The sequence below is a fragment of the Pelophylax lessonae genome (assembly GCF_965119305.1).
Source record: "Pelophylax lessonae genome assembly, chromosome: 1".
In the NCBI taxonomy this organism is placed as follows: domain Eukaryota; kingdom Metazoa; phylum Chordata; class Amphibia; order Anura; family Ranidae; genus Pelophylax; species Pelophylax lessonae.
This window is the reverse complement of record NC_138768.1, coordinates 318022465-318046843: the sequence shown is the minus strand read 5'-3', so window position 1 is coordinate 318046843 and position 24379 is coordinate 318022465. Positions and strand designations below refer to the sequence as shown.

The following is a 24379-nucleotide window of genomic DNA, read 5'->3' as shown; positions in this document are numbered from 1 at the left end:
AAAGCCTTACAACAAGTTGCCTAAATTCTTGGAGGTAATACGGTATTATGTAACACATGCTGCTTATGAATAGTATGATCTAACAAGCAGTGCTCACCACTATTTATGTCTTGGAGGTATGCAGGATATGTAAAAAATGAGGTTGCCTAAATGTATGTACTCCTGTATGTATGTTTTTTTAACTTATCAATATATCAATGTCATTTCAAAAGTCATTTTAATAAACAGTATTTTATTCTGCAACTTACATTAAAATCATACCTGGTGATCCCGCCATGAAGGTCCTTGTGAAGTCACTTCCTGTTATAGGCTAACACTGCTCTGTCCCTGTCTCCAAATTGTTCTCTGCATTGTCCCAATGTCAAACGGGCTTTCAATGGAAGCAACAAGCGACTGTTTTCACTTTGCATGCATGGTCTAATGTCACCATCAGGAAACCAACCCTGAGCATCATCATGCAACCATCAATTCGAGCACATGTAGAAAGGAAGTGGCTGCAAAGAGGATGTGGGAGATCATGTTTATATAAATTTAAAAATGTAAATGATCTATGATATGCAGTAGGGTTGATTTACTAAAACTGGAGAGTGCAAAATCTGGCATCTCGCTGCCACAATTCAAAGAGAGCGCAGCCGTGCGGGGCTCTGCCCACACACACGCATCATTAATTCACAGATCCCTTTGCGGCTGTCGGCTTGTAGTTCTCAATGAACTACAGCGGAGCTGTTGAGCGCTGTAGTAGTTCATTGATTCTTCCTGTCAGTGTGAAACTGCCTGCCCGTATGGTGTACGATGTATGGGCAGACAGCTCACACTGACAGTGTGCAGGACACTTGGATGGCATCAGCGATCCGCTGATGTGGAAGTGGAAGTTCTGTCAAACACTAACTATACTTACAGTACCTCACAAAAGTGAGTACACCCTCACATTTTTGTAAATATATTATTATATCTTTTCATGTGACACTGAAGAAATGACACTTTGCTACAATGTAAAGTAGTGAGTGTACAGCTTGTATAACAGTGTAAATTTGCTGTCCCCTCAAAATAACTCAACACACAGCCATTCATGTCTAAACCGCCTACTTAATATAGATAACAAGCTTTGCTATATGCGCTATTGCACACATACTCAATTCATCATGAAGCAAATTCCTTGATACATATACATAAAATTTAAAAATGAAATAAAATAAAATGTTTCTGAAAACAATCATGTGCATTGTATTTGAAGAAAGCACTAATATATTTGTAAAATCTCTGTGTATCCTCTACTTGTTAAAAAAATTAAATATATCTTTTTTAACAAGTAGAGGATACACAGAGATTTTACAAATATATTAGTGCTTTCTTCAAATACAGTTTTATCTCACATGTTATAATATAAAATACCTCTAGATGGTGCCACTTGCCATAAACTTTCTAGATGTCCCACTCTAAATTATTTTAAATTAATTAAATTAAATTATTTTATTATGATTATTATTCATACGGTTTTACAATGCACGCGATTGTTTTCAGAAACATTTTATTTTATTTCATTTTTAAATATTATGTATATCTATCAATGAATTTGCAAAATCAAATGTATAATAATAGCCCAATCTGTGCATCTCAGTTCGTTATATCATACATTCAGCGGCGCTTCAGCACACACAATGTATGTGTGCAAGTATATTAGTCAGTTCCTGCAGTGCTTCAGAGCCTGCAATTGCAAACTAGTCCCAACTCCACGGGATGTGCAGTCACAGCCAGCAAAAAGATTTCTCCTCTGATGTTCAGCACCAGTGATTGTACACACAGTATCACTAATCCTTCACCACACCGACTGTGCACCCCTATGAAGTGGCCACTCACCAAATTGCCCTTGAAATATCGCCTTTATGCATAAGCTGCATGAGCCCTTGCTTCTGGTCGGTCTGTCGTCTCTTAGGCACGTCCAGATCCTATCCGTCCACCAGGGGTCACTATCAGGCTGTATATCTCCTCAGTGCAATTTGTAAGCAAACGACATGAAGCAAGAGAGTAGTGTAATACTGTTTCAACTTTATTAATTAAATAAAACCAATCATGATGGGAGGGAGGTCCTCCGGCTGCATACATTAATCTTGATTGCAGCAGCGCACGTTAGTCCTCTGTTGAAGTCTACCAGACGAAACCGGTCAGGATGCACGTACGCTGCTGAGGAGACGAAGGGAGGATACCGCTGTTGTTCTGGATCTCGTCTGTTAGCCGCAGGAGCGCTGTAATCCACAGCAGGGACTAGCTCGCGGTCGGCGAGCGGCGGTACCTTTCAAAGCCTCTGTGTTTATGATATGCGTGCAAAGGGTGATTGAAATGTAAGCATATACGCTGAAGGGGAGGGAAGTTTTATTTAATTAATAAAGTTGAAACAGTATTACACTACTCTCTTGCTTCATGTCGTTTGCTTACAAATTGCACTGAGGAGATATACACCCTGATAGTGACCCCTGGTGGACGGATAGGATCTGGACGTGCCTAAGAGACGACAGACCGACTAGAAGCAAGGGCTCATGCAGCTTATGCATAAAGGCGATATTTCAAGGGCAATTTGGTGAGTGGCCACTTCATAGGGGTGCACAGTCGGTGTGGTGAAGGATTAGTGATACTGTGTGTACAATCACTGGTGCTGAACATCAGAGGAGAAATCTTTTTGCTGGCTGTGACTGCACATCCTGTGGAGTTGGGACTAGTTTGCAATTGCAGGCTCTGAAGCACTGCAGGAACTGACTAATATACTTGCACACATACATTGTGTGTGCTGAAGCGCCGCTGAATGTATGATATAACGAACTGAGACGCACAGATTGGGCTATTATTATACATTTGATTTTGCAAGTTTTACGTTTACAGTGGCAGCTAGTGCATTAAAAGGATGCACAGAGTGACATGTTTTACATGATTTTATCTACATGATTTTATTTACTATTTATTCATGATTTGAGTAGATATATTTATTTCTTTATACCTTACACTGATTTATATATATATTTTAGCGCCGGGCGGGTGGTTGACGTTTTTTAGAATCAGTTACCTTTTACAATATCAATGAATTTGCTTCATGATGAATTGAGTATGTGTGCAATAGCGCATATAGCAGAGCTTGTTATCTATATTAAGTAGGCGGAATTATGTGTACAAGAAAGCTTAATTTTCTACATGTAAGCCGTTTTCTTTTTATATATACAGTGCCTTGCGAAAGTATTCGGCCCCCTTGAACTTTGCGACTTTTGACATATTTCAGGCTTCAAACATAAAGATATAAAACTGTAATTTTTTGGGAAGAATCAACAACAAGTGGGACACAATCATGAAGTGGAAGGAAATTTATTGGATATTTCAAACTTTGTTAACAAATAAAAAACTAAAAAATTGAGCGTGCAACATTATTCAGCCCCTTTACTTTCAGTGCAGCAAACTCTCTCCAGAAGTTCAGTGAGGATCTCTGAATGATCCAATGTTGACCTAAATGACTAATGATGATAAATAGAATCCACCTGTGTGTAATCAAGTCTCCGTATAAATGCATCTGCACTGTGATAGTCTCAGAGGTCCGTTTAAAGCGCAGAGAGCATCATGAAGAACAAGGAACACACCAGGCAGGTCCGAGATACTGTTGTGGAGAAGTTTAAAGCCAGATTTGGATACAAAAAGATTTCCCAAGCTTTAAACATCCCAACGAGCACTGTGCAAGCGATAATATTGAAACGGAAGGAGTATCAGATCACTGCAAATCTACGAAGACCTGACCGTCCCTCTAAACTTTCAGGTCATACAAGGAGAAGACTGATCAGAGATGCAGCCAAGATGCCCATGATCACTCTGGATGAACTGCAGAGATCTACAGCTGAGGTGGGAGACTCTGTCCATAGGACAGCAATCAGTCGTATACTGCACAAATCTGGCCTTCATGGAAGAGTGGCAAGAAGAAAGCCATTTCTTAAAGATATCCATAAAAAGTGTCGTTTAAAGTTTGCCACAAGCCATCTGGGAGACACACCAAACACGTGGAAGAAGGTGCTCTGGTCAGATGAAACCAAAATCGAACTTTTTGGCAACAATGCAAAACGTTATGTTTGGCGTAAAAGCAACACAGCTCATCACCCTGAACACACCATCCCCACTGTCAAACATGGTGGTGGCAGCATCAAGGTTTGGGCCTGCTATTCTTCAGCAGCAGTGGCGGAGCCAGAGGGTTAGCTGGGGTGGCAATTGCCACCCCAGAAGAAGTCCTTGCCACCCCTGTTGCCACCCCAATCCTGGGCGGGTGCATGGCAGTGGAGGAATCACAGGGGATCGCGTACGGCCGGGAGCTGCGGAGGGAGGCGGATGGAGAGCAGGTAGACAGGAGGACCGGACAATCGCCTGTATCTTACTTTGTGTCCTCCCAATTCTCGCGCTGCGCCGCCTCCTGCTACTTACACAGCCAGTGGTGTCGGCAGGGGGGGCTGAACGGGGCTTCGAGTGTCAAATATGCTCCTCCTTCCTTCGGCTCTCAGCTGGCCTGAGCAGCGCTGCAGCCAGAAGAAGACGGAGGGGGGTGGAGGCGGAGCCAATGCTAGGCGGCAAGGAGAGGAATTTGAAATCCTCCTCCTCTCGTCATGTGACAGCAGAAGAGGTTCTCAGAGCGGAGGAGGATTTCAAATTCCTCTCCTTGCCGCCTAGGCTAGCATTGGCTTCACCTCCACCCCCCTCCGTCTTCTTCTGGCTGCAGCGCTGCTCAGATGAGAGCCTAAGGAAGAAAAATGTGAGTGCCTGAGGGGGGGAGGGAGGAGGAAGAAGGTTAGTGCCTGAGGGGGGAGGAGGGAGGAGGAAGAAGGTGAGTGCCTGAGGGGGGGGGAGGGAGGAGGAAGAAGGTGAGTGCCCGAGGGGGGGTGGAGGAAAAATAATGTGAGTGCACGAGGGGGGGGGAGGGAGGAGGAAGAAGGTGAGTGCCCGAGGGGGGAGGGAGGAGGAAGAAGGTGAGTGCCCCAGGGGGGGAGGGAGGAGGAAGAAGGTGAGTGCCCGAGGGGGGGGAAGGGAGGAGGAAGAAGGTGAGTGCCCGAGGGGGGGGAGGGAGGAGGAAGAAGGTGAGTGCCCGAGGGGGGGAGGGAGGAGGAAGAAGGTGAGTGCCTGAGGGGGGTGGAAGGAGGAAGAAGGTGAGTGCCTGAGAAGGGAGGGAGGGGGAAGAAGGTGAGTGCCTGAGGGGGGGAGGGAGGAGGAAGAAGGTGAGTGCCCGAGGGGGGGGGAGGAGGAAGAAGGTGAGTGCCCGAGGGGGGGGAGGGAGGAGGAAGAAGGTGAGTGCCTGAGGGGGGAGGAAGGAGGAAGAAGGTGAGTGCCTGAGGGGAGGAGGGAGGAGGAAGAAGGTGAGTGCCCGAGGGGGGGGAGGGAGGGAGGGAGGGAGGAGGAAGAAGGTGAGTGCCTGAGGGGGGGAGGGAGGAGGAAGAAAATGAGTGCCTGAAGGGGGGAGGGAGGAGGAAGAAGGTGAGTGCCCGAGGGAGGGGGGAGGAAGAAGGTGAGTGCCTGAGGGGGGAGGGAGGAGGAAGAAGGTGAGTGCCCGAGGGGGGGAGGAAGAAGGTGAGTGCCTGAGGGGGGGAAGAAGGTGAGTGCCTGAGCAAGTCTCCCTGTGTGACTGGATAGGAGGGGCATCCTTGGAATCCATCCACAGTGGCGGCCGGTGTACAGAGGGCGCAGGGGCGCCGCCCCCCCATCCATGCGTCCGTCCCCCTAATCTGCATGCAGGGGCGCCGGACGCATGGAGTTCAATGGGATTTTTTTTTTGCATCACCTGATTAGAGCCAGAGGCTCTAATAGGGCGATGCAAAGGGTGGACCCGGGGCGCAGAGCAGTGCATCCCGAGCCCACCCATTGTGTGACAATAGCGAATTAAAATTCACTATTGTCATACCGATCCTCCTCCTGTCCAATCAGGAAGCGCGTCCGATACGTGCTTCTTGATTGGCCGCAAGGCAAACCCCTTGCCATTAGCCGGGGAGGAGGTGGAAGAGGAAGGACTCGTGGAGACGCGCCGCCGGTCACCGGGACTCAGAAGAAGCCGCCCGCCGCCGCCGCTGCTGCTGGAAGGACTCATGGAGATGCGCCGCCGGTCACCGGGACTGAGAAGAAGCCGCCCGCCGCCGCTGCTGCTCCAGGTAGGTAAGGGGGCACGCACGCTGATCTCTGCATTGGGGGCATGTATGCTGGTCACTGCATTGGGGGCATGGTACGCTGGTCACTGCATTGAAGGGAGCATGTATGCTGGTCTCTGCATTGAAGGGGGCATGTATGCTGGTCTCTGCATTGGGGGCATGTATGCTGACCTCTGCATTGAAGGGGGCATATACGCTGATCTCTGCATTGAAGGGGGCATGTACGCTGGTCACTGCATTGAAGGGGGCATGTACGCTGGTCACTGCATTGAAGGGGGCATGTACACTGGTCACTGCATTGAAAGGGGGCACGCTGGTCACTGTGCATTGAAAGGGGGCTCGCGGGTCACTGTGCATTGAAAGGGGGCACTCTGGTCACTGTGCATTGAAAGGGGGCACGCTGGTCTCTCTGCATTGAAAGGGGGCACACTATACCTTAATTACTGAAGGCCCCTTTCTCACTTTTGCGACCTCAAAGTCACGCAATTTTTTACAGCGTTTTTTGCCGCAAAGCAATGCCTATTACATTTTTCTGTTTGCGCCCCACTAAAAATTTTGAGCACCAGCCGCCACTGTCCCCAATATACCTAGACCATCTCCTGTATCATGTCCGCAGTCTTTGACCATCTCTTGCATCATGTCTGCGGTCTCTGATCATCTCTTGTATGCTGACCATCTCCTGTATCATGTCCGCAGTCTTTGACCATCTCCTGTATCATGTCCGCAGTCTTTGACCATCTCTTGTATCATGTCCGCAGTCTCTGACTATTTCTTGTATCACGTCCGCAGTCTCTGACCATTTCTTGTATCACGTCCACAGTGTCTTACCATCTCCTGTATCATGTCTGCAGTCTCTGACCATCTCCTGTATCATGTCTGCAGTCTCTGACCATCTCTTGTATCGTGTCCGCAGTCTCTGACCATCTCTTGTATCATGTCCGCAGTCTCTGACCATCTCTTGTATCATGTCTGCAGTCTCTGACCATCTCTTGTATCGTGTCCGCAGTCTCTGACCATCTCTTGTATCATGTCCGCAGTCTCTTACCATCTCCTGTATCATGTCCGCCGTCTCTGACCATCTCCTGTAGGATGTCTCCAATCTCTTACTCAAATTTAAACACATTATTAATAGTATTAGCGATCTGTTTATGCCAAAGGTAGGACTGTGCAGGGAAGGCAGAGAGTGCAAAAGGGGGCACTGTGATTAGAGAGATGGGGGGCTGTGAAATGTTTGCTATAAATATTCTTGAAAACATTACAATTTTTTTTGGGTGTTTGTACATTTTTAAGTTTGGGGGGGGGGGGGAAGCCAGATATAGGATCCGCCACTGCACAGAAGGCTGTGGGTGAGTGACGGAGGGCTGATTTTTGAAACCTTAGCCCATATTAGCCTTTTAACTTAATTTACTGAAACTGTACAAAGGCACCCTAAACCCTGTGACAACCAATTAGAATTCATATTTTGTTAGTGTGATGTTAGATAAGTAAATGCTGATTGGTTACTCTGGGTTGCTGCATTTTGCACTTAAAATGTTGCTTTGTGCATGGTTTCTTGAAGCCCTTGATGTTCAACTTTCCCAGGAAGTCATAGAGGAGCTGACTCACCATTTTCTGGTTACAGCTACTTTGGAAAGATTTGGTGTTAGTGCTTAATCTAGACTACTGGGAAATAATTTCTCTTGTGTGTTGTGGATGTTCTGGGACCTCTGCTATTTCCAAAATGGCTGAAGAAGTTCCAGTAGAAGTAGAGATTAGAAAGTTGACAGATTAACATGCGTGTGGTCACATTTTATAACATTTTATGGTGCGGCAGTGGGCAGGGTTGAGGGACATTGGGTGGAGCTTGGGCGGGGCTTACTTTGAAATGTGGGAGGGTTTATCAAATTTACCTTCGGGCTGAAGCCCCTGGTCTTTTTCTCACCTAGCAACGCCCCTGTACACAGCCAATGGGTGCATCGGAAGTGCTGTCTGATTCCTGCGGTCTTCCTGTCTTGGTGTGGGATGGACCAGCTCTGAATGGAGTTGCTGGCCTGGGCAGCCTGCAGTGACTGAGGTGAGGGACGGTTTGCCCAAGTAGTAGAAGCGCCTGTTCCTGAATCCTGTACAGTCTATGCTCCTTACCAAAAATGTTTCCTTTAATAAGTCATTGTAATGTCACCCAGGGCCATATTCTTGCCCTTTTACCAGGGTGAAAGTACCCTAACACCAGTGCAGCATTAGTGTCAGCTTACTGTCAGTCACCCTGTTTAAAAGGACAGGAATATGGGTGGGATTACAATGATTTATTAAAGGGGGCAACATTATTTGTAATAATTCTCCTAAATCCTGCTTTTTTTATTTTTAGCAGAGTGGCAGATTTTTATGGGGCTAATAACATGTAGAGAGGTTCCAGTTGTGATCTAGACTTTGAGTTGTCTGTTTTTACCATCCCCTGACCGCTCAGAAAAAAGTCTTAAATGGGCAAAATTATCTGAAAAAACTGACCCTTTAACTACTTCAGCTCCCCCTTAATGACCAGACCATTTTCTGCGATACGGCACTGCATTGCTTTAACTGACAATTGTGAGGTTGTGCGACGCTGTACCCAAATACAACTGATGTATTTTTTTCCCACAAATAAAGATTTCTTTTGGTGGAATTTGATCACCTCTGCAGTTTTTATATTTTGCGCTATAAACATAAAATTAGCGACAAATCCTTTTTACTTTCTGCTATAAAACATTCCCAATGAAAAAAATCAAAATTTTTCATAAATCTAGGCTAATATGTATTCTGCCACATATTTTTTGTAAAAAATCCTAAGTGTATTTTGATTGGTTTGCAAAAAAGTTATTACATCTGCAAACTATGGAACTTTTTATTTTTTAATTGTTTGTACTAGTAATGGCAGCGATCAGCGATTATTAGAGGGACTGAGACATTGCGGTGGACAAATCTAACACTAAATGACACTTTGTATATTGACCCCCCAAAATAATACCTTGCCACCCCTTTGCCACTCCTGTTTTAAAAGTCTAGCTCTGCCACTGTTCAGCAGGGACAGGGAAGATCGTTAAAATTGATGGGAAGATGGATGGAGCCAAATACAGGACCATTCTGGAAGAAAACCTGATGGAGTCTGCAAAAGACCTGAGACTGGGATGGAGATTTGTCTTCCAACAAGACAATGATCCAAAACATAAAGCAAAATCTACAATGGAATGGTTCACAAATAAACATATCCAGGTGTTAGAATGGCCAAGTCAAAGTCCAGACCTGAATCCAATCGAAAATCTGTGGAAAGAACTGAAAACTGCTGTTCACAAACGCTCTCCATCCAACCTCACTGAGCTTGTGCTGTTTTGTGTGGAGGAATGGGCAAAAATTTCAGTTTCTCGATGTGCAAAACTGATAGAGACATACCCCAAGTGACTTACAGCTGTAATCACAGCAAAAGGTGGCGCTACAAAGTATTAACTTAAGGGGGCTGAATAATTTTGCACGCCCAATTTTTCAGTTTTTTATTTGTTAAAAAAGTTTCAAATATCCAATAAATTTCGTTCCACTTCATGATTGTGTCCCACTTGTTGTTGATTATTCACAAAAAAATTACAGTTTTATATCTCTATGTTTGAAGCCTGAAATGTGGCAAAAGGTCGCAAAGTTCAAGGGGGCCGAATACTTTCGCAAGGCACTGTAAATGAAAAGTTGCGATTTTATTTGCCATCTCTTCTATACTTTTTCGGCTATTTAAATTTGAGCTATTCACATTCCTTTAAATCGCGTCCTGCGGTCTTGTTAAACAAATAGTTAAAACATATTGGCATATGATTGGGTCAGGAATAATCTCTCAACCAATGGGATCACAACCATCCGTATATCACTCCTATTGACCTGTAAGAGCTTAGACTTTCTGATGATGCATAGTTGATGAAACCGATTACGTCACATCCTGCCGATGGTGGAACGCACGGTGGAACAGCATGCCGACCGCTTCCACGCTACCAGTCACTGCAGAGCGAGCCTGTCTGTTAGCAGACACCTCGGCTTACACAGTGTGATATTGAGCTTTCTTATCTGTGCCAGGAGGGGCACCTACAAATGTAAGCACCCATTTTTTAACTTGTTGTTTTTAATATTTAACCACTTAAGCCCCGGAGGATTTGGCTGCTCAAAGACCAGGACCCATTTTGCGATTCGGCACTGCGTGAATTTAATGGACAATTGCGTGGTTGTGCGATGCTGTACCCAAATAAAATTGACGTCCTTTTTTTCCCCACAAACAGAGCTTTATTTTGGTGGTATTTGATCACCTGTGCGATTTTTACTTTTTGCGCTATAAACAAAAAAAGAGCGTCAATTTTGAAAAAATAATATTTTTCACATTTTTTTATATGAAATTCCCCCCCAAAAAATGTAAAAATCAAAATTTTTTAACATTTTAGGCCAATTTGTTTTCTGCTACATATTTTTGGTAAAAAAAAATCGCAATGGGCGTATTTTGATTGCTTTGATCAAAAGTTATTGTGTTTACTAACTAAGGGAAAGATTTATGTCATTTTTATTGTTTTTTGTTTTAACTAGTAATGGCTGCGATCTGCGATTTTTTTTTTTGCGGGACTGCGACATTGCGGCGGACAGATTGGACCCCTGACTAACATTTTTTACACTTTTGGGAGTACCAGTGACATTACTACAGTAATCAGTGCTATACATATTCACTGTTACTGTAAAAATGACACTGGCAGGGAAGGGGTTAACTTTACTAGAGATCAAGGGGTTAAGTGTGTCCCTAGGAGCGTGCTTCTAACTGTAGAGGGGTGTGGCTTTTGATGTAAACACAGAGACATAGCAGGATCGTATGATCTCTGCTGTTACACCAGGGAGAATGACAGGCGGCTTTGTTTACATTAGCCGCCTGCCTTTCTCCCTCTCCAGCGGGAGATCGCGAGTGACCGGCAGCTCCGATGTGAATGAGCGGGGGCCTCCGTGAATGAGCGGGGGCGGGAGCGTGCCTCCGGGGGCGCGCGCTTACCCCCTACAGGCTCCTGGGCAAGCGACGTAGTACTACGTCACTTTGCCCAGGAGGGGCTGACCGCCGCAGTAAATGTACTTGCGGCGCTCGGCAAGTGGTTAAATAAAAGGTGTTACACTATATTCGGCTTCCTGTCTCCTATACCTCTATTACTGAGACATAGACACCCCCCATTAGAGCAGAAAAAGGTGATGGAGTAAAAACCCCTATGATGACTCAAGGTGTAAGAAATTGCTAAGTGTGTGATCCAAGAGACCCCACAAAGGAAAGAGGAGAAGGAGTGGCCATATCCGCACATATCCATATGGATAAATATTACTAAGCCCGTTGGGTCTGTGTGACCCGTCTACCTCTGGTGAGGATCACGTGGTGGAACACCTGGATATTATAAAAATCTTTTTCTGGAATATCACTATATGGACTAATATATATTGCTTGAGTAATATCTTGCACTTGATCCACCGTGAAATATATTCACAGCATATGTCACTTACTGTATATGCATAGAATATTACTAAACGCATCACTAGCGTATATTAGTTCACTTGTACTGGAATTCAGTCCATCACTTCAGCACTTTAGATATAGAAACCCCGCCTATTGGACCTGGCACTTCACAGATATTATTCTTTTTTGCTATTTATATATATATTTATTTTTCGTATTGTAATGTATTGATTCAATTATTTTCACTCTAGCATGTTACTTCACAAATCAGGCTACCCATTGGTATAGGATACATCTATGCCTGGTTTAGCACTGCACACCAAGAATATTTTCTTTGTCACTGCACACCAATATATATTGTTTTCACCTTATATGATTTAAACATTTATATATGTACTGTTGGAATATTTATGAATATAATTTGAGACACCCTATTTATCAGCGCCCCTACATCCTTTTATCATCATTTATTTAAATTGTGCACACACTACACATGCCACTCGGCATCTCATAGATCCCTGTCCAGGATAGACCTGGCGTTTGCGTCCCCCTCGGCCTTGCGCCGGGTGTCGGAGGTATCTGTCCTGGCCAGGGGGATCTCTGATCATGCTCCGCTGCGACTGGTGCTGCGGGGGGGTCCCTTCGGGCGGAGGTTTGTGGAGGCTCTCCCGGTACTGGGCTGCGCACGAGGTGGTGCAGGAGCGGGTCCAGGAGGGGATTACTCAATTTTGGCACACTAATGGGGACACGGCTGACCCGCATGTACTTTGGGACTCCTTCAAGGCCTGGCTACGGGGGGAATATGGGTTGCGCATTGCTGAAGTGCGTAGGGACTCTGAGAGGTCTCTGGGGGAAAGAGAGGAGGAGGTTCGTGTGCGGGAGGCGGCCTACGTGGCTGATCCCTCTTCTACCACTTACGGCAGTGCGCCCTTCGAGAAGTCCATCTGGTGCGGGTTGAATTGACACGTAAATCAATGTTATCCTCTGCCCAAAGGGTCTATGAATATGGTAATAAAAATGGGAAGCTCCTGGCATGGCTGGCGAGGGGTTTTACCCCATCGGTCCATATCAGTGGGATTAGAGCGTTGGATGGGGGACTCCTCCGTTCTCCAGGAGACATTACTGCTCGCTTCCGGTCCTTTTATGAAACCCTATACTCTTCCAGGGTGGATTACACAGCTGCTGAGCTGGGTTTCTATCTGGATCGAGTAGACTTTCCGGTGCTAGACGCTGAGGCCGGGAACGCTTTGGAGGCCGACATTACTTTGGAGGAGGTGCAGGAGGCTCTTAGCCTCCTGCAGGCTGGTAAGACCCCTGGTGCTGATGGTATCCCCACGGAGGTCTATGTGGGTTATCAAGAAATTCTAGCCCACCGTCTGGTCTCCCTGTTTGAGCACAGTTTTGCCCAAGGCTCTCTCCCGGAGTCTATGCGGGAGGCGGTGATCGTACTGGTCCCCAAACCTGGGAAGGACCCGGAGGATTGTGCCTCGTACAGGCCGATCTCCCTGATCAATGTCGATGCCAAAATTCTGGCCAAGGTGCTGGCCCGCAGGGTGGCGGGGGTGCTGGATGTGCTGGTGCAGGTGGATCAGACGGGGTTCATGCCGGGCAAGGGAACTGATATTAATTTGCGGAGGCTGTTCCTGAATTTAGTGGCGGACCATGTCGACCCTGGGCAGCGAGTCATAGCCTCCCTCAATGCCGAGAAGGCTTTTGACTCAGTTGAGTGGGGGTTTTTATGGGAAGTTCTCAGGCGGTTTGGCTTTGGCCCGAAAATTCTCACCTGGCTGGCTATGCTTTATCGCCTGCCCACTGCTCGGGTTCGCACCTCGGGTGGGGTCTCGGATTCTTTCCCGCTGCAGAGGGGTACTCGACAGGGTTGCCCTCTTTCGCCATCCTTGTTCGCTCTGGCCTTGGAGCCTCTGGCGATTCTGATTCGGAGCTCCCCCTCTGTGGTGGGCCTGCGGGTGGGTCCTCTGGAGGAAAAGATTTCCCTTTATGCGGATGACGCGCTGCTGTACTTACACGACGCCAATAATTCCCTGCGGGCTGCCCTTGAGATTTTTGATGAGTATGGTCGTTTTTCCGGGGTGCGTATCAATTGGTCGAAGTCGATCTTGTTCCCTCTGGACCCGGGGGCTGAGGTGGCGGCTGCCCCGACCCCCCTGCGCTGGGTGGACCAATTTCGCTATCTGGGTGTCGAGGTGCGACGGGATCCGGCCTCTTATAGATCTCTGAACTTGGACCCCCTTGTGGCCCACCTCCGAGATAGGTGTGCCCTCTGGGCCTCCTTGCCCCTGAACCTTATGGGTAGGATAAATTTGCTTAAGATGATTTTTCTGCCTAAGTTTTTATAATTTTTTCGCAACAGTCCTATCTGGCTACCCGTTTCCTTTTTTAAGACTATCGATGGCTGTGTGAGTTCCTTTATCTGGGCGGGGAAGTCTCCCCGCTTAGCCAGATCCACTCTGTGCCTGCCTTCGCGTTGCGGTGGACTTGCGATGCCTGACTACCGGATCTATTACTGGGCGGCGGTGCTGGTCACTGTTGGCTGGTGGTATGCGCAGTCGAGGGATAACGCGGCGGTCTGTTTGGAGGCTGCTCTGGTGGGTTCCCTGCAGGGACTTAGTAATCTGGTGTATAGGGGGATTGGGGCTTGCCCTCCTGCCCTTCAGTCCACCAGAGTGACGCTGCGGGTGTGGGGGGCGGCTAGACGCAGGTTTTTGTCTTCTACCCAGTGGTCGCCGGTGTGCCCCTTATGGGGGAATCCTAATCTGGGGCATCTGGTATCCTTGCCGGATCCTCAGCTATGGGCGCGGTATGATGTGCGGACTCTCCGCGATGTTTGTCCCGGAGGATCTGTTCTCTCCTTTCCCGACCTTCGTAGGGCGAAGGGCTTACCTGGCTGGATGTATTTCAGGTACCTCCAGCTGCGCCATGCACTTCAAGCTCAATTCCCTATGACCATTACTCTGGGGATGGACCCGTTGGAGGAGCTGCTTGCCCATGAACTCTTGGCCAAGCCGCTTTCCTCTCTTTATTCTACTCTGCAATGCTCCCATTCTCCCAGGATGGATAAGTTGTGGGAGATGTGGAAGGAGGACCTGCCTGGTCTTGAGAGGGACGACTGGGAGGATTGTTTTGAGACGGGCACCAAGTTGATGATTTCTGCCAGAGACCGTTTGATCCAAACCAAATTTTTACATAGGGTCTACTACACCCCTCAGAGGCTGCATAGGATTTTCCCTCAGAGATCTCCGAATTGTCCGCGTTGCCTTACTGGTGTGGGTACTTTCTTGCATATGTTCTGGGAGTGGTGGCCTTGTTCTGGGCGCAAGTTTTCGATGTTATCAACCACAGGCTGGGCTTGGCTCTCCAGGTCTCACCGATTCTGGCCCTGCTGGGCATTACGGATGATGATCAGAGACCCAGACCCACTAAGCTATTGATCACCTATTTACTGTATTATGCCAAACGGGAAATTGTTTTGAAATGGATTGCTCCTTCTCCCCCCTCGGTGGTTTCCTGGGAGCACTCTATTGATGAGGTTGTGCCATTATATAAGATGACTTACATGCTGCGCAATTGCCCTAAGAAATTTGACCGGGTGTGGCAGCCCTGGTTGGCCCCGTCGGGCTGATCGGGGTTGTCCGCCTGCCTTCACTATTGGTGCTTCTGGGCCTGGGGGCGTGGGACGGTGCTAGTCATGTTCTGTTCTGTTTTACTAATGTTGTCATTGCTAATATCACTGGTTGTGAACTTTGTTGGCTGTTTCTTATTATGTAACTGCTGTCCAACTTTTTGAATGTGTCTTTCCAATATTTCAATAAAGGAACCGTTTGAATTGTAAAAAAAAAATTGTGCACACACCTTTTAAAGGAGGCAGCAGATAACCCTCCCTAGTGTCTATAGTTATTAGAAACCAGGTGCCTTCACACCCCCCCCCCCTTTTATTTACATGGGGCATCCATTGTTGGCTGTCCCTCCTCTACACTGAAGCTCGGACCCGATCATGTGACTGGACCGGTCTGTCCTCAGAATAGGTAAGTATAGGTATCTTTCCTTTTACAGGGTAGATAAAATAGGCTTAAGATTGGAAAGGGAGTATACTTAAAGCATTTGTTATCCTAAAAAAAAAAAAAAAAAAAAAATGATCCTGTCTCTTTACAGCATGTTTTACAGCACAGTGCTTGTGCTGTATTATTTGGCTCTTTGTTTAACCTAAAATACCTGGCTGATTCTGACAGTTTCTACCTTCGCCCTGTAAACTGACCATGGTATATTATGGCTGCTGAGCCCTGACACCGTGGTCAGTTTACGTGCCTCCATCATCCACAGCTTTCCCCTGTCCTCTCCCCCCTTCCCCTCCCCCCCTCCACTCCCTGCCTGTCAGCTAGTAACAGTGTCGGCCCCTCCACTGCTACTGAAATAACATCTACATTTTTACACTGTCCTCTCTGTCTCCTAATGCTGTGTGCCCCTGTGTGTGTGATTTATAAAAACAAAGCTCTCTATACCTGCTTTCCGAGTGCTGCTCAGCGCTCACATGACTAGTCGCCTCTCTCCTGCTCACCTCCTGCTCACCTCCCGGCTGACGTCAGCGGGGGGATTCTCAGCCCCTCCCACTGCAGCTGTCAGACAGGAAGAGGAGAGAGGCAGCCGGTCACGTGAGCATCGAGCGGTGCTCCGAAACCAGGTATAGATGGCATTTTTTTTTATAAATCACGCAAACAGAGGCACACAGAATTAAGAGATAGAGCAGAAAGTAAAAAAGAGGTCAGACTGGCTTGACAACCACTTTAAGTAAAGTTAGTATTTGACTGGACTTGCACTTATATGGGGACCTACCCAAGCTCACCAAACAATATGTACCCATTAAGGCAGGTCCCTGCACTATTCACAAACATAAACAGAGCAGCACAAATCATATAATAAGAAAGTCCATAAATAGGTATTAAGCCCCAGAAGTCCTTCTTAGAGCACAGTGGTTTATGACTGTAGTCCACACAGGGTGCTGGAAAAAGTCCACTCACAGTGACAGTCCCTTCACCAGAAAGCACTCAAATGCCCTCAACTCATTAACAGACCCCTGTACTACCAGTGGGTCAAAAAGGCTGAAATCGGGATCACAGAATCTCCTAGGTCCTCCAATTGACACCAGCAGTATAATTAATCTGGATAAGTAAATATAAGATTTGACTGGACTTGCACTTAGATGGGGACCTACCCAAGCTCGCCAAACATTATGTACCCATGAAGGCAGGTCCTTGCACTACATAGTTGTTGGTAGATCTAAGGACCTTTCAGATGGGCAGACTCTGGCATCGGATCTGTCTACTCAGCAGGGAATCTGTCCACTCATCCCCACTGAGCAGGTGAATGACAGGTCCATGTCCACTCCACTCATGCAGAGCGAACATGGACACAGCCCGGTTCCTCTATGGGTGGTCGGATGGAAATGGACTGCCTGTCTGTTTCCATCCAACGGTCATCCAATCTAATCCACAGACAGGATTGGATTGGATGTCGGCAGGTGTCAACAGACAAATGTCTGTTGTTATTCGCCGCTCTATAAGTGGCAATAGATGGTCCAATCGGGTCTACCTGAAAAACTGACAGGTGGACCCAATTGATCCCTCCGTGTTAAAGGGGCCTAAATGGGTTTGTACAACCAGATTGTAAAGTGTTGTTTGCTTAAATTAATCCCCAACAATAAATAACTCACTCTTCTCTGTAGCCCCTCACCTTGTGCCCGGAGCCTTTGTGCAATATTCTCATAATTGAAGTCCTGAAAGTTTACAGCACTGATCCCATTGCACTGAAAACTTTTTTTTATATTTATTTGTTGATATAGATAAATATATAATTTCTAAATTTGTAAAATTACAAGAACATCCTGTCAGTGATTGCAGTGATTGACTAATTATTCTGATTTTACTGAACCTGCCTGTGTCCTGATTTATACAACAAACGTTTCCTGTCATTGATATGATGGAAGATTCCCTGTAGAGTCTGAAATGCTGACACAGTTTTTTTTTTTTTTTCAGTGGGGATTATTCAGCAATATCAGTGTAGAATAAAAAGGTAAAATGGTATGCAGTATCCCTGTCTGCTCTACAATACTCTGATCTCACCTAAAATAGGACAAATTTCCCTTATAATAAAACTATCCTCAGGTTACAATATTCAGTGTACCTGCTGTCCTCACCTTTCTCTATGAGACAAGACATAGAACAATACCTGAATACGCAGATCACGTAGCATCACGTATACATGGAAATATGTCGTCTCTGCTCTGTCTGGTTTAGGTAGGAAACTCTTCTGTCTGCAGTCTCAAAATGATTTGGTTTTGTTTTACATCACAACTTCCTCCAGCAGAAAAATTAAGTGAAAAGTTATTGACACACCATCTTAAAGAAGGCCCCTCTTCCTCTATAAAAACTAATAATAATATGTAATATTAATAATAGAAAACAAGTACACTACATGCTCGTTTACTCTGCAACCGTTTTCAGGCTGCCTCTGTCCTGCCTGTGGCCCAGCTCCCATTCTACCCTTTTGAGAATTAACATCACCCCATGGGTGAGTACATGGAAAAAAAGAGAGGATTGAGAAACATTGGTTGGTGGGTGGTGTCAGCAGGTGGCAAAGAAACAGCAGTACACTGATCTTCCAAGCAAAGAGCTGGGAAGGGGGGCATGTAAGCAGGAAGCAAAGACCCAGCAGTACACTGATTTTCATAGTGAAGAGCTGGGGGGGGGGGTCAGCAGGAGGCAGAGAAGCAGCAGTACACTGATCTTCCTAGTAAAGAGCTGGGCAGGGGGGCATGTAAGCAGCAAGCAAAGACCCAGCAGTACGCTGATTTTCATAGTGAAGAGCTGGGGGGGGGGGGTCAGCAGGAGGCAGAGAAGCAGCAGTACACTGATCTTCCTAGTAAAGAGCTTGGCAGGTTGGTATGGCAGTAGGAGGCAGAGAAACATCAGCACACTGATCTTCCTAGTGAAGAGCTGGCTTTGGGGGCGGGAGGGGGGGTTTATGTAAGCAGGAAACAGAAAACCAGCAGTACACTGATTTTCTCAGTGAAGAGCTGGGGGGGGGGGGTGTCAGCAGGAAGCAGGGAAGCAGCAGTTCACTGATCTTCCTAGCGAAGAGCTGGGCAGGTTGGCATGTCAGCGGGAGGCAGGGACACAGCAGTGCACTAATCTTCCAATTAAAGAGCTGAGCAAGGAGACATGTCATTAGAAGGCAGAGAAACATCAGCAGTGCGCTTATCTTACTGGTGAAAAAACTGGGCGGGGGAGGGCATATTAGCAGGAAGCAGGGAAACAGCTTATATATAAAAAACAGGTTTTTTTTTATATATAAACGAAAAAAGATCAAAAATTTTGAAAAAAAAAAACAATATTTTTTACTTTCTGCTACAAAACATATCCAATAAAATAATAAATTATAAAGTTAAAAATCATCTCATGTTTTTGATAAAAAAATAATAATTCAATAAGTGTGTGTGGCACCCTCTAATGTGCTACTAGTGAGAGAGAAGGTAAACCATACCCTGGCTCATACTTAACCAGTGAGTCAGTAATTGGGTAAGGGTTATTAGAGTTCAGGGCAGCATGACTCATACAGACATGACTCATACAGAGAGGTGCCTACCCCTGGTTCTAAAAAGTTGGAAAACATTCTAGAGACTAGGCGACGTGGGGTAGAAAGGGGCTGTTCTGCATATTTAGGGGCTCTTAGCCAATCCCCAGGAGATGGGCCTGGCAGGGGACTAAGTAAGCCCTTAAAGCAGAGTTCCAGTCTCTTTGAAAATTAAAAGTCAGCAACTACAAAAACGCACCTGTCCCACGATCCAGCGGTGTACTCACCCCAACAGTTCTCTCCCTGTGTTCTCCCTCTGCAATGCTGGCATCTGCACTATGGGCACCCAGCTGTGACAGCTTGCAGCTTCACAGCCGGGTACCCACTGCGCATGCGCGAGCGGCGCGGCACTCTGTGACTGGTCCCAAAGTCTTCTAGTACCTGTCGTGTGTCCCAGAAGACTTTGGAAAGGAGAACTTCCGCTTTTGATCGCCTAAGGCGACCAAAGCGGAAGTGGAAGCGGATACCTTTCAAAATTGGGTACCCACTCCCCCCTCCTCCCCGAAAAAACTCCATTTCACAAACAGGAGCCCGGGTGGAGGCCTTAAAGCGGAACCTGCCCTTTTGGGTGGAGCTCCACTTTAAGTCTAGGTTCACATCTATGCAGGTTTCGCCTAATGTGTTTTTCAGGCATGTTTTGCACTGCGTTTTGCATTTTTAAACCCTCGTTTTTGCATGCAGTTTTAATGTCTTTTGCGTTTCTCTTTTTTTCTCTTTAAACACACTATAAATAGCTGGTTGCTAGGTTGTGGGCCGGCCACCACATTCTTAACAACCAATCAGTCATCATCTGTCAGTGGGGTTACCAGCAAAAAGAAAATTAAAAAAAAAATGGCATGGGGTTCCACCAGGTCCATACCAGGCCCTTCGGACCCCCCCCCCCCCTACACCAAAGTTTTTTTAAACATGGTTTGGTGTCGCCGTCCCCCCACCCCCCCCCCCCCAAATCCATACCAGATTAATTCAATTGGGGGTCTCCCAGACTGGAGGCTGAGTGATCCCCAGAGAGCAAGTCAGAGAAAAAATGGACTTGGGGGGACACTTAGGAAGCTGAAGATTTACCAGCAGGAATACTTGGGGGAGAACGTGGTGAGAGGCCTGTTACCCCTGAAAAGGCAAAATGGGCAGCGGAAGTAAATCAGCAGCAACCCATCCTGCGCAGATGAACAGCTACCAGATCCACTAGATCAACCCTGCCATACCCCGTCCCCACACCAGCTTCAGGCAGAACCAACTGCCACCAGGGGCAGGATACAAGCACAGGACATGGCCTACAAGATGTGGATAATCCAGTCTCCACAGGCCTGTGTTCTTCCTGGACAAGGAAAGTCCAGGGAGCTCCCCAAGTTCTCCAGATTCCTTAAAGTGGACTAGGCAGGATGAAATTCTACACGTTTTCCAGACGAGTGTTCCATGGAGAAGACCTGGTGGTAAGGGCTAAAAAACTGCTAGGAGACTGTTGCTAGGGAGGGGCTCCTCCTTTCAGAGAATCTCTTTGTAAAAAGTTTTTTCCTGCCTGCAGGATCATACCTCCCTGCTAGCACAATGTACAAATCGATAGTCTAGATAGATTAGTTAAAGTGAGGGTTGTGTTTCCTTTTTGTCTTCCTGCAGGTTAATTATGGAACCTTGCTCAAGTATTGGACTTTACAAAAAGAGGGGGGTTATGGGACTTTGAGTGAGACATACAAGTTGTCTCCATCCCTGGTTCAATGAGGCATAAAGGAGAGTTGGGACTTTGAATGAGGAGCAAATGCAAAAAATGGGCCAAAGGTGATGAGTATAAAATAAAAGTAGCAACGTTTGTTGCGGCTGCCACAGCATGTAATGCATGAATACATGTTGTCAGTGATTAACATGGTAGGAAGAATGTAAAAACATAACATCACCAACAGAGTCATAAACCGACAAAATAAAATACAATAATACAAATAATTGCATTACAATGTTGATGTTTGAGATAATATATATCATTGAAATTGAATATATTATAAAAAATGAGGTAGATGTATTTAGCACAGTATTGGCATCATATTTCTCGACGCGTTTCGTAGACCAAGCTACTTCCTCAGGAGAGGATGCACAAAAGGGTGTCTAGAATAAATATACATCATAAGAAAAGTGATAAACAGAAAATGTTAGTAAACGCAATCTGTGTGTCAAATGATAAAACCGGAGGGGGGAAGGGAATATTCCCACCAGCGGTGAAATGGTCTTCTCTGATAATTTACTTTGAAAATAGCATATGAAGGTATATGATAGCTGGTGGCCAGGGACTGTCAAATCGTCCAAAAACGTCCTTGGTGGGAACTGAGGGAGTTGGACCCAAGGTACAAACATGTGCAGGAACCGCATATATTAAAAAAGTATTGGAATTTGGGACTTTTTCTGTGTTTCCTTACAGTTATGACTGGGAAGGCTTCTCTTTATGGGGAGGTGCCTTGGTAAAAATGTATATATGTTCATATATGCCAACTTTACTAGCTACAGGGAGGGACCTGTAGTCAGGATGTTCATATGTTATGCACACATACATATGTAATGTTATACACAGTTACCTCTGTTTGTTTACACAGAGTTACCTCTGTCTCTTGAGACACTTTCACCCAGCCTAGCATGCTCCCACAATGAAGTCTACAAGTGGCCATGCTGACGTACATTACACAGACATGTTCCACTGTAGTCACCATCAGGAAACCAACCCTGAGAAATGATACTTTATATTTACCTTCTAACTGAATTTCAGTTCAAAGTCTTTTGCAACAATCTCCGCAAACTTTGACTCCCACACGGCACAAAACAAGAAGTATGGGGTTAAAAGTACGCCAACTGTTTTAGCACTGAAGATTCAAACCACATTAGCCTGAGACAATAAAGCTTGAGAAACAATATGAAATTTCTGATGCAATGGTTGTGGTCTTCCTGTTCTGCTATTGTCACTTACTAACCTTAATCTAGGTAAAAGGAATTTGTGACCATGACAGCAATCAGCACTAAATCCACAGTAACTGGCTCCTATGAACATTTTATTTATTTTGTAAAGGAAACATAAAGTATGTTTCCACTTTTGCAGTTAACTTGGAATAAGGACTACTTTGTATTTGTTACATTCAACAAGCATTACCTATTATTATTATTATTATACAGGATTTATATAGCACCAGCATAACAGTGTGTGCAGCGCTTTACAACACAAGGGCAGACAATACAGTTACAATACAATTCAATACAGGAGGAATTAGAGGGCCCTGCGCGTTAGAGCTTACAATCTAGAAAGGGGAGTCAAGTGAAACAAAAGGAAGGCAATAACTGTTGGGGATGAGGTGATGGAGAAAATGGAAGTACAGTTGTTAGGTGTGGGTAGGATATGGGGGGAGGGGCAGCAGCGCTATCCCACAGTACATAGTCTACAATGTAACTCAGGCAGGCTTGATGGAAAATGTTGAAAAGTTTATTTATAAGAAATATATAGTATTGATTAAAACATAATAGAATGTGTTCCAAACCAGATCTGTGGCGTTGCTGGGGGTCACAGGATGACCGAGCCGCTGGGTGAGCCGGAACTGTGTAGATGATCACAACAGGGAACCAGGCAGGAGGGAGAAGGATCTTATGTGCCAAAAGCAGACCAGACCAGCCGGTAGGGTGGCGTGGCTTCCTCCCACCCGATAGTGACGTCACTTCCGGGTAGCGGCCTCCGCTGTGGATACCTCCCGGTGGCGGCTCTGCGGCACGTCTACACTGCTCCGGTGCGAGCAGCCACACTATCGGGTGGGAGGAAGCCACGTCACCCTACCGGCTGGTCCGTTCTGCTTTTGGCACATAAGATCCTTCTCCCTCCTGCCTGGTTCCCTGTTGTGATCATCTACACAGTTCCGGCTCACCCAGCGGCTCGGTCATCCTGTGACCCCAAGCAACACCACAGATCTGGTTTGGAACACATTCTATTATGTTTTAATTAATACTATATATTTTTTATAAATAAACTTTTCAAGATTTTCCATCAAGCCTGCCTGCCTACATTGTAGACTATGTACCGTGGGATAGCGCTGCTGCCCCTCCCCCCATGCACTGACTTATGCTGAATCAGCATTAATTAGCAGCAGCACCACACGGTAACTTGACTTTATTCATTCCTGAGAGTGAGAGATATCATAGTTAGCGCTGGAAGTCCCTTTGTTGTGGGTAGGCTAGGCTTCTCTGAAGAGTAGGGTTTTCAGGGATCGTCTAAAAGCTAATAGAGTAGGAGATAATCGGACAGATTGGGGTAAGGAGTTCCATAGGAATGGAGAGGCACTGGAAAAGTCCTGGAGGTGACAAGGGAGCTAGAGAGCAGAAGGTCTTGAGAGGAATGAAGAGAATGATTAGGTTGGTATTTTGAGACTAGGCCAGTGATGTACCTGGGGGGCTGAGTTGTGGATGGCTTTTTAAGTTGTTGTATATATTTTAAATTTAATTTGTTGGGTGAGCGAAAACTTATAAAAATATTTAACATTTTCAGCTCCCCTTTTTTAGGTGCTTTACTCTGGACCCTCTAGCAAGGAAAAATCTAAGTACATCCATTTGTTTGAGCCCAGATTGCAAGCAATTGAGATGCAAGTTTGAAAATGATTTGCTAAGCTATTGCTAGACTTGCCAGGCTTCACAAGTCTGCATTGCATGAGTTCAGATCAACTTTCTGTGCAAACATTCTGCAAGTCTGCTGCAAGTTCTGACTCGGTTATGTTGTGCAATAGTCATCCCATCACAGGGGTGACTGTGGCTGAATTGTCATGCTGTAGACTTGCAGAGCGCTTGCTGTAGACTCCCCACTGCAACTTTGCTCTTACTAGAGACTTGCCATGCAAATTTGCTACAAATAGGAAAAGTGTCAACTAGAACTTGTGCTTCAAGTGCTCTGCAAGTGTTCAAATTGCCAGTGAAAAAGGTAACAAGACTTACAATTCAACACTGCCACAAAGCTGTGGCAAGTTATCCTTGCTATCTGGGACTGGGAGGGATCTGGGTAGATGTGTTTACCATAATTAACCTTGCCTATACTGTGTAGGAAGGTCTTCATTATCAATTGCAACAAAATCTGAACACTGTCTGTCCTAACAAAGGGATAAAGGTGTAGAGGCTGGGC

The 24379-nt window shown here is 46.0% G+C and overlaps 1 protein-coding gene across 1 annotated transcript in view; it reads left to right on the top strand.

Moving 5' to 3' along the window:
• RPGRIP1 (RPGR interacting protein 1) overlaps positions 1–24379 on the top strand; it is a gene marked incomplete at its 5' end in the record, with an annotated part of 129530 nt that overhangs the window by 14182 nt on the left and 90969 nt on the right. Inside the window, 2 exons of the mRNA XM_082244559.1 lie at positions 12394–12557; positions 12605–13882. Of these exons, the coding sequence (XP_082100685.1) occupies positions 12394–12557; positions 12605–13882 (1442 nt within the window). The remainder of the gene's footprint in view (positions 1–12393; positions 12558–12604; positions 13883–24379) is intronic.